This window comes from Odocoileus virginianus, chromosome 5 (genome assembly GCF_023699985.2).
Source record: "Odocoileus virginianus isolate 20LAN1187 ecotype Illinois chromosome 5, Ovbor_1.2, whole genome shotgun sequence".
NCBI lineage: Eukaryota > Metazoa > Chordata > Mammalia > Artiodactyla > Cervidae > Odocoileus > Odocoileus virginianus.
This window is the reverse complement of record NC_069678.1, coordinates 5,679,282-5,689,555: the sequence shown is the minus strand read 5'-3', so window position 1 is coordinate 5,689,555 and position 10,274 is coordinate 5,679,282. Positions and strand designations below refer to the sequence as shown.

The window sequence follows — 10,274 nt, the reverse complement described above, 5'->3', positions numbered from 1 at the left end:
GGAGCCTGGTGGGCTACAGTCCATGAGGTTACATAGAGTCAAATTCATAGCAAATAGCCAGGTCAAATACAGGTAAATTTTCCTACTGAATTAAATACTTAAATAATTCTGGGGGTGGGCTTGTCAAATAATGCTTCATTACTGCACTGAAGGGACATGTAGTTCTCTTATTGCTTTCTTATTATTTCTGAATGCAGGATAATTTTCCTTAACAATAGTTTTTTTTTTTTTTTTTATTAAAACACAAACACTTCACGTTAATCTTCTTTATCAGTGTTTTGGCACCACAATAGTTACTTCTTGAGTCACCTAACAAAGTTTTCCAGGACATGACATTTTATGTCTCCTATGTTTTCTCAGATAAACCATTCTTGGAATCTCGGGTAGTTTAAAAAGAGAACAGATATATTAAACAACTCTCAACATGGTAGAATAGTATTTCAGTTCTGTAGATGTTAAAATGTTGAGTAACTACGAAAATAATAACAATAACAGTGCAATCTGTAGCTCCCAAAAGTAGCAGAAAGAGAGAAGGATCATATAAAAATGTCTTTAAGATTCCAATAGATGGCCAGGAAGCAAAAAGAAAGAAGATGGTAAACATCAAACAGGAAATACTAGAAATGAGTCCAAATGTATCATTCACAATAAATATACATAGATTTAACTTACCTGTTAAAAGACAAAGATTACAACATTGTATAAACAAATTGAAAAAGCTTTCCTTTCATAAACATGTCTAGAATATAAAACTGCAAATATGAAATAAATAAAAGGATTACAAGGTAAATAACAACAAAACCCTGATACAGCAATATTAACAGTAAACAAAAAACTTAAGACAAAAGCATTAAAAGTAAAAAGAGGTATTTTATTATGATTTAACAGGAATGATTCAATTGGTACTTTTATAAACTTTCACAAATAAAAAGACAACTTGATAAAAACTCAAAAATGATAATGTCTAGGTCACAAGAAAATTCAATTTCCAAGATTTCAGATCATCTTCATACACAAAGCACTTAAATTAGTAATCAACAATAAAAAGATGGTTAAAAAAGAGCAACAACCTTTAATTGGAAACTAAAGAAATATGAACTAACAAATAGCTCATTGGTTAGAGAGGACATTACAATGTCATGGAATATTTAAAACTAAAGACAATGAAAGCACCACATGACAAAGTTGTGGGATAGAGCAAAGTAGTACCGAGAGAGAAATGCTTAAGTCTTATGTATAATTATTCCTATAAAAGGAAAATTGAAGGCAAAAAGCTAAACTTTCCAGTCACATGGGTAGTAAAAGAATTATAGACTAGCAAAAATAAGTAACAAAAATAATTCATATAACCCATAAAACAGAAAACAAACACATAAACTTAAAAAAATCACAAAATAAAAACTGGTTCTTCAGAAAATAATAAAGTAGACAAACCTCTAGCAAGACCCGTAAGAAAAGGACAATAAAAATGAATAATAAAAAAACGGCATAAATACAGCTAGAGCATAATTAAAAACCCTATGAAAACAAGATGAACAAGTTTATTTCCAAAATAGAAAAGTAGATAAAACAGTAACACTTCTAGAAAAAACTAAAAGTGATTCAAAAACAAAAGTCCAAAACATATGTGACAAAAATCTCTTTATAAAATCTTTATCCATCTCTGTAATAAAGAGGTTCCCCTTGCAAAACAAGCCAAGCCTAGATGGCTTGAAGAGTTATACCAAACAGTTGCAACTCATTTTAACTAGGCTACGCTAATCTTCCAGCCAAACCTAGACAAGAACTGTAACAAGAAAATGATAGGCCTATCTCACTCTTATGTGTAAAATTCTAGATAAAGCATTAGCTAGTCACCTTTTCTGTTCAATATCGTATTGGGCGGCATAGCCTGCAGAGTGGAATACTATGCAGTTGTTAAAACCAACCTAGGGTGGTGGCGAAATGAGGGGACTTAAGCCAGGTGGCCAGCGTCTCTAGGTCCTGCTGCATTTTTCTCCATTGCCAGTCTTTCAATCGCTGTTTATCCTTCAAACATTTTAGCAGCCATCACGTCCTGTCCCACAAATGAAGCTTTCATATTTTTAACCTCGTGCCTTTTAACATAACCAAGTTTATCTCAGTGTTTTGCAAGAATTTGGTTACCTGTGGCCTGACCACATAGCTAGCAGGGAGCAGGAGGAAAGAAATGTTAAACAGCACTCTTCTCCGAAAGATCTAGAACCCATTTCCACTTCCTGTATTTAAACGATTTGTACAAAAGGACAAATTTTACCAGCGGTCACCGGGTCTCCCGACCGTCATTGCGCCCCAGAGCCCCCGAAGCAGGGGGCGGGCAGGCTGTGGCTTAGACGAGGAGGCCGCCCTTCGCCTTATTTCTTCATCATAGAGGATGTCTACACCGGAACCCACTTCCTCTTTTCTCTCGTTTTAAGCCGCTTTAACCTCCGCTTTAACCCACCCTCTCAGAAGGAAATTAACAGATAGCCCAGAGGCCCAGGGAACCGGCCTCCCGCCCCAGACTCGCGAGCTCACGCGGCCCTCCGCCCCGCCCGCGCCCACGCGCCGCCCGCCCCGCCCTGCCGGCGCTCTCACGCCGCTCCTCGCGGCTCGCTTGCTGGGCCGAGCGGGTGCCTAGCGCACCGGGCCGGCCGGGGAGGGCCACGCCGGGCCACGCCGGGGCGGGGGTGGCGGAGGGCGGGCCGGGGCCACTGCCAGGATCCAGCTGGGTGCTGGGCCGGGGCCAAACGCTCGGCCCGCCATGGAGGTGGAGGAGGCGTTCCAGGCGGTGGGCGAGATGGGCATCTACCAGATGTACCTGTGCTTCCTGCTGGCCGTGCTGCTGCAGGTGAGTCTCCCGCGGCCCCCACCGCTCCCTCTTCCCGACCATCCAGCTTGGCGCGAGGCGCACCCCCCAGCCCCCGACTCGCCAGAGCCGGGCCCAGATGCCAAGGCTCTGCAAACCCTCAGGTGTGGCGAGCCTCCCCCGCCTCCACCTCCACCGCGCCAGGGCGGCTTTGGGTTAGACGTCACGCTTTGGCCTGCGCCCGGGAAAGCCAAGGTCGCTGGCCGGCCTGTCAAGCTTTGTCCCCGCCCAAGCCTCGGACCTGGCCCCATAGGCGCCCTGCTCCCCTCACCTGGAGCAGAGAAGGAATGTGTGGGGAATGAATGCTTAATCTGGCGAGCTGGTTAGTAAGAGATGCAAAATACCCTTGTTAGCTGGAATACGCTGTGATTACGGAAAGGGAATTTCTAACCTGTGGCGCTGTCCCCTTGAAATCTTGAACAGAGAGGGGGCCCTGATCACCCGCTGACCAAAGGGCCCATCCTTTAGCTTCTGGTGTCGACTTACTATCTTTTCCTAGACTTGAGCGGGCTTCCTGTTCCAGGGGCTTTCAATGAATTGGGTTTCTTTCTTTCTTTCTGGTTTAAGTTCTGCTGGGTCATTCTGCCCATGGCCACTTTGGGCTTGACACTATTTTAAGTCCATAGTACCATCTACAACGGGTGATGTAAAAGGGAATCAGTTCTTCATGGTACAGATTTCTCCCAGACTGCCTGCACACCCCATCCTAGAAATGTGAGTTCTGTATGCGCAAGGTCACTACAAACACACTTTGCCGTGCGTAAGTTACTCTTCTTTGCTTTCTTAAATGACCCGTTTGACATTAATTACTACTTTTATTCTAGTGGCATTTTATTCTTAGATCCTTTTTAGTATCTACTATGAGTCGGCCATTTTAGTTTTTCCTTCATTCAGCATATATTTAGTGAGCGCCTACTGTGTGCTTAGCAGGGGCTGGAGTGTTTATAAATCAAAGTCTCTTTCCTGTGAAGTTTGCATTCTTGTGGCGGTGGGGTGAAGCAGTGTGTGCCAAGTTGCTTCAGTCGAGGCCCACTCTTTGCGACCCCATGAACTGTAGCCCGCCAGACACCTCTGTCCATGAGATTTTCCTGGCAAGAATACTGGAGTGGGTTCCCATGCCCTCCTCCAGGGCATCTTCTCCACCCAGAGATTGGATCCTCTTCTTTCATGTTTCCCACAGAAGGCAGGCAGTTAAATAATTACAATTAACCTGTGATGATTAATGGAATTAGTTATCTGAGGTAAGGACAGGGTGGTCATGGATATAAGTACCAGTCCACCAGTTGCTTAAAGCTTGCATAAGTCAACTGCTCAACAGGAAGATTGGGAGGGTTAGAGATGAGGATTGACTTAGGTGATTCTCTTTTCCACTAAAATGTTTGAAAGTTCAGTTGATTTCATCATCAAGCAGTAGAACCATCTAAATGATGCACTCATAGATTAAATCAGTTCTTTCTCTAGCAAAACAAGTTCTCAGTTCACAAATACGCAATTTCCTGAAGTTCTTTTAAGTGTGGTGTTTTAGGTTTAAATGCAGTTTACTGTGGAGAAAAAGTGTTTGTGTTAAATCATAAAAGAGTATTTAATGCCAAAAACAGAATTGTAAGCATGATGCCTGATGGGTGCTTGCTGGGTTGGCCAAAAAGCTTGTTCAGGTTTTTCATAGCAACTTGGGAAAAAACCCAGTATAATATTTTCTCTTTGAGAAAATTCTTTTCCTATTCTAATCAGGAATTTGAGGAACATGTCCCCCTCTCTGAGTAACCTTACCTCCCCATCCCTGCACTCTACCTCCTCTGTCATTATCTTTTCACCTGACTAGCCAGGTATTCACTGACCTTGAATAACTTTGTCTTGAGTGGAGTGTGGCACTAAAAAGGCCACTATTTTGTGTTCAGGACCTGTTAAATTTCCACCACTTACCTTTTTGGGGGGGCTTCCCTGGTGGCTCAGACGGTAAAGAGTCTGCCTGCAATGCAGGAGACCTGGGTTCGATCCCTGGGTCGAGAAGATCCCCTGGAGAAGGAAATGGCAACCCACTTCAGTATTCTCGCCTGTAAAAACCCATGGACAGAGGCACCTTGCAGGCTACAGTCCATGGGGGTTGCAGAGTCAGACATGACTGAGCAACTTCACTTAAACCTTTTTTTTAATGGTTGACCCAGGTGGTTAGAGTTTGGTACCAGAGTGGTCTAAGCCCATGACTGTTCATTGAACCCTACTTGTTTTGTGGTCAGCATTCATCATAGAAGAACTAGCTCTTAGAGTGTTAGGAGGCATGAGTACCTGTTTATCTTGTGGGTATGGGCTGGGAAGGCACCCTGTAGCTGTGCTGATCCTAAAAGACATTAGATGCCCATCCAAGCAAAAGTGAACTCTTCACAGCTGTTACCTGTTTGTGAGGACTTAACTACCCCCATAGAGCTATATCATCCAAATGGTCCTAGGGTCACTCATAGCTATCCTGGATATGAGAGTGGAGCTTCCCAGAGCCCATTCTACCAAGTCTAGTTGGTAGACTTGATGACTTGGGCTAGGGGAGCTGGCCTGCAGAGTGTGAGAACTGGAGAGCCTCATAACACAGTTGTAATGCGATGCTTTCATTATTCTTGTGGGGTTCGCTTTCTCTACCAGAGGGAAAAGTAGCCATTTTTAGAGTTGATGGACTTTAATGGAAGGAGGTTGATGGCTTGTCTGCTTTTAAAACTGAAGCCCTTGTCTTCCAGTGCTCAGTGAGGGTACAGACCAATGGTTTAGCAGCCCTGCCCGAGACGGGGAGTCCTGCACATTCAGGCTGCATATTGCGGACTGCCAGGGAGAGGGACTGGGGTGGGGTTGGGGAGGGGGCCACTGCCTCAGCAGGAGTCTTTTCTGTGTTTGTGGTTTGGTGATGACCAGCTCCATCCAAGAAACACCAAGCTAGAGGGACAAAGATGGAAACCTTACAGATCCTTTTGCATTTTCTTCTTTCTAGAATCGTTTTTTTTTTTTTTTTTAATGAACTCCATGTACTTCAAACACATCCAAGTTAAAACTGAGAGGACAAAACAAAATTATAAACCACCTCTAAAGCTCTTTAGGTTAGCTGTTTTCTTAGATTGTAGATACCATCATGTAACTCCTCAAACATTTTCTCAATATCCAGTTTCCTTTGGCTGGGAGACCTACCTTCACTGGCTTTGCAAACATAATCTCTGGAATCCCCATAGTGGTCAACTATCCAATATATAGAGAATAAATGCAGATTTTGTAGATTTCTTATCATCATGATGGGATCACATGCCCTGTCACAATAAGGATACTTCGTTTTAGTGTCTCCTGCATTGCAGATGGAATCTTTACCCTCTGAGCCATCGGGGAAGCCCACTTTTTCATAAGCAGAAATCTAGAGGAGAAAAATTGCCTTTTGTGAAACTAGTTGTGTTATAAGCAAGCAATGAGATTTCTACTTTTTTAGCTAGAAAAATGCTTACCCACCCCCGAAATATACAAACCCTCCTTTGTGTGTGCTCAGTCGTGTCCAACTCCTTGTGACCCCACGGACTGTAACCTGCCAGGCTCCTCTGTCCATGGGATTTTCCTGGCAAGAATAGTGGAGTGGGTTGCTATATCCTACTCCAGGGGATCTTCCCGACCCAAGCTGCGTCTCTTGTATCTCCTGTATTAGCAGCTGGATCCTTTACCACTGTGCCATGTAGGAAGCCTCGCCCTCCTTTGGGTAGGGGGTAAATATTTGTAATATTAAAATATGAGTAATTCTATTTACTTTATTACCATTTCTATTTTCTAATCATGATTCAAAGTTGATGTTGTCATCACTGTTTTGTGTTTGTGTGTGCTTATTTGCCAGACCATTTGGAGGAAAGTTGGAATACAAATCTTTGCTTCTTGATCCCTTTGGACATAAAGTAGAAAAGGACCCTACTTCTTTGTTCTGAGTCAGAGATTTCAGCTCCCTCATTTTGCTCAGGATTATGAATCATAGGTTGTGGTATAATTTGCACAGAATTTAAAACACCCATTAATCAACAGGAACATGTAACCTGTAATAAGCCTTCGTTTCACCTGCAGAATTGAGATGCTGCTGTGAATCTCAGCTTGAGATACAGTACTCTGGTGTTTTGGAGTGCATTATTTTTATATAAACTCTTAATAACATCAATGATACTTTTCTGCTCCTAAAGCTGCCAGTATTTTCATATCATTCATGCAATAAATATCTTTTCATGGTGCTTTAGAAAGTGGAATGACCGAACAGATATTTTGCAGAAGAGGCAACTATAATAGTCAACATATAAAAAGATGTCTACCTTCAGAGGTCATCTGGGACAGGCATATTAAAATAACTATAAAATATGATTTCACATTTATCAGGTTAGCAAATATTTAATCTAACAATACAAGTGTGATGAAAATGAGAAGTAGAAAGTACTTAGAGAACAATTTGGCTCTGTTTAGTAAAATTACAACCAGTGTTGGACTCCTTGGTATATGTGTGATAATATCTCTTGAGCTTGTGCATTAGCAGATATGTGTAGGATGTTTATTGCAGCACTCTTTGTAATGATAAAAACTAGTAACCACCTAAGTGATTGGTGGCTCAGAGGGTAAAGCATCTGCCTGCAATGTGGGAGACCCGGGTTCAATCCCTTGGTCGGGAAGATCCCCTGGAGAAGGAAATGGCAACCCACTCCAATATTCTTGCCTGGAGAATCCCATGGATGTAGGAGCCTGGTAGGCTATAGTCCATGGGGTCTCAAAGAGTTGGACACGACTGAGCGACTTCACTTTCTTTCTTTTTTATCTAGATGATTCCGCAAAAGAAACTGGATAATTAAAATGTGATATAAATTTGACAGAATATAACAGTTAAAATGAACATACTAGGTCTACACATGGCCACATGGATGAATCTTTTATTTATTTGTTATTTTGGATGAATCTTTTAAAGCACAATGTGAAATGAAAAAAAAAAAAAACAAACAGTGTGATATATACAACGTGAAACATACTCTCATAACAAATTTTTAAAAATTAGGAAACAATACTCTGTGTGGCTTATGAATGTATATGAACAATGTAGAAGCATAAACATGAAGTAGAAAGATCAACACACAATTCCTTCCCTCTTGGGAAGGAAGGGAGGGGATGTGAGAAGGGATGGATACAAAGGAGATTTCCTCTGTATCTGTAATATTGTATTATTAGAATCTAAGACAAATATGATAAATTGCCACTAGTTAATTGTGGTGGTGGGTTCATGAATCATTTTTATTTGTTCCACTTTTCTGTGTTAAAAATTTTTTTTAAAAATTAAAATGGTAAAAGAAGATCTGCATACCTAGGAGAGGATGCTGCAATATGAGAATAACAATTCACTCTTTTATTGCTCTTCCTTTAACCCATTATGACTGTGAGTTGTGGTCATTTACTACTCAGGAGTGGGGCTTCCCCTGTGGCTCAGTGGTAAGAGTCTGCCTGCAGTGCAGGAGACCCGAGTTCGATCCCTGAGTCAAGAAGATCCTTTGGAGGAGGGCATGGCAACCCACTCCAGTATTCTTACCTAGAGAATCCCATGGACAGAGGAACCTGGTGGGCTGCAGTCTGTGGGGTCACAAAATAGTCTGATGTGACTAAAGCAACTGAGCAAAAAGTAAATACTCAGGAGGAAGAGTGGGTTTTGTTCAGGATGCTTTATTGAACTTTGTATAGAACATCATCCCATCTCATGGCTCCTACCTGCTAGTATTTATCTTTATGTCCCTTCTCCCCAGGAGATTCATAGGAAGACTGCCTTTCCATGAGGTGTCGCTGAGGTTGATAGCTTATGGTTCTCACCTCTCAACCATAAGTGAGTGATACAGTCCACGTCATAAACCTTAGTGAAGACCTATTGGACTGCAATCACTAAGACCATCCCTTAGGCCCCAAGGAATTCTCACCACCCCCTGGTGTTCAGCCATGATGAGAACCTGTGGCATTAGTTAGAGCTTTTGTCAGGACTCCTAAGACATGGGACCATCTACCAGAGATTTCTGCTAGTCTGAGCCAGTTTTATGCCACACTTACCCTCAAATTTAGTTCTGTCTGCCTTGAGACAATGGCTGAGAGCTTGGATGATAATCTAGGGAACTTTGCCTGGTGTTCCTTCCATCATTATAGGTGAATGGGTGATGGTAGGTCAAGGAGACCATAGTTACTCTTGTCCTCAGTATGAGCTCAGGAAAACTTGTCTACAGACAGACACTGCCCCCTGGTGTAAAGCAGAGGAAGCTGCCGATTATCAGACTCTCCTGTTTCCATTTGGGGAGGATATGGAGATACCAGGAGGCCTCCAGAAGGTGTGAAAGTGAAGGTCGCTCAACTGTGTCCACTCTTTGCTACCCCATGGACTATAAAGTCCATGGAATTCTCCAGACCAGAATACTGGAGTGGGAAGCCTTTCCTTTCTCCAGGGTATCTTCCCAATCCAGGGATCAAAACCAGGTCTCCTGCATTGCAGGCTGATTCTTTACCAGCAGAGACACAAGGGAAGCCCAAAAATACTGGAGTGGGTAGCCTATTCCTTCTCCAGGGGAACTTCCCAAGGGAGCTCCTTAGAGCCTGGAGCATCTCAAGAGCTAGGATGCGCCTTGGGAAGCAACTGACATCATTGTAGTACCCAAGCCCCCAGCAGCTTGCTGGCCAGGGCTACTTGCAGCTGATTGATAGACGCCCTGAGAGAAGGTGTTACAGTCTAAGACAGCACAGAAAAGTCATTTAAAATATGAAGCCAGGCAATGTGAATATGACAGTATAAACACTAGACTTGAAGGCTGTGACACTGCTGAGAGGTGGCTGAGTCAACTCATGCCATTGACCCCTCAGTTTTCCTTGTGCTCTTGGAAATGGCTGGATCATGAAAGTTTAATTCATTTGTTTTGCAAGGTCAGAATCTCTTAAAATTGCCCTGTGCCCATCAATTAGTTGGGTTTGTGTTAGTGTTGACTTTGGGATTGTCAGAATACTGGCTTGATTCATCCCCAAAGCTAGAGGCTGCCTTAGAAGAAGTGAAGTGAAGTAGCTTAGTCGTGTCCGACTCTTTGCGACCCCATGAACTGTAGCCCACCAGGCTCCTCCGCCCATGGGACTCTCCAGGCAAGAATACCGGAGTGGGTTGCCATTTCCTTCTCCAGCCTTAGAAGGAGCCATCAAATCCAAAGACACACACAGCTCAGAAATCTCCTTTCTCATTTCCTTGACCAAACACTTAAGCAGAAACTAACATCTGCACTAATGGGAATTGTATGGTGCTCAACAAATAGTATATGGTGGCTGTAGAAAAAAGAGAAAATGTAGGAAAAAAATTACCAGAACTTCTGCCACCCAGAAGTAAAATATGCTTACCCTTTGGCATATAGATGAGCTT

General features: G+C 42.8%; 1 protein-coding gene across 5 annotated transcripts in view; it reads left to right on the top strand.

Annotated features, from left to right (window-relative positions):
• The first annotated feature begins 2,321 nt into the window (after positions 1 to 2,321).
• SLC22A15 (solute carrier family 22 member 15) overlaps positions 2,322 to 10,274 on the top strand; it is a 98,409-nt gene continuing 90,456 nt past the window's right edge. For 2 of the 5 annotated variants that reach the window (XR_011487636.1, XM_070467246.1), the window contains exon 1: positions 2,589 to 2,848. Coding sequence is in view for 4 of the 5 variants with exons in the window: in XM_070467246.1 (XP_070323347.1) it covers positions 2,762 to 2,848 (87 nt within the window). In the remaining variant the exon portion in view is untranslated. Of the gene's footprint in view, positions 2,849 to 10,274 lie in introns of all 5 variants that reach the window. The other 3 variants (XM_070467247.1, XM_020891980.2, XM_020891969.2) reach the window with 3 other exon arrangements.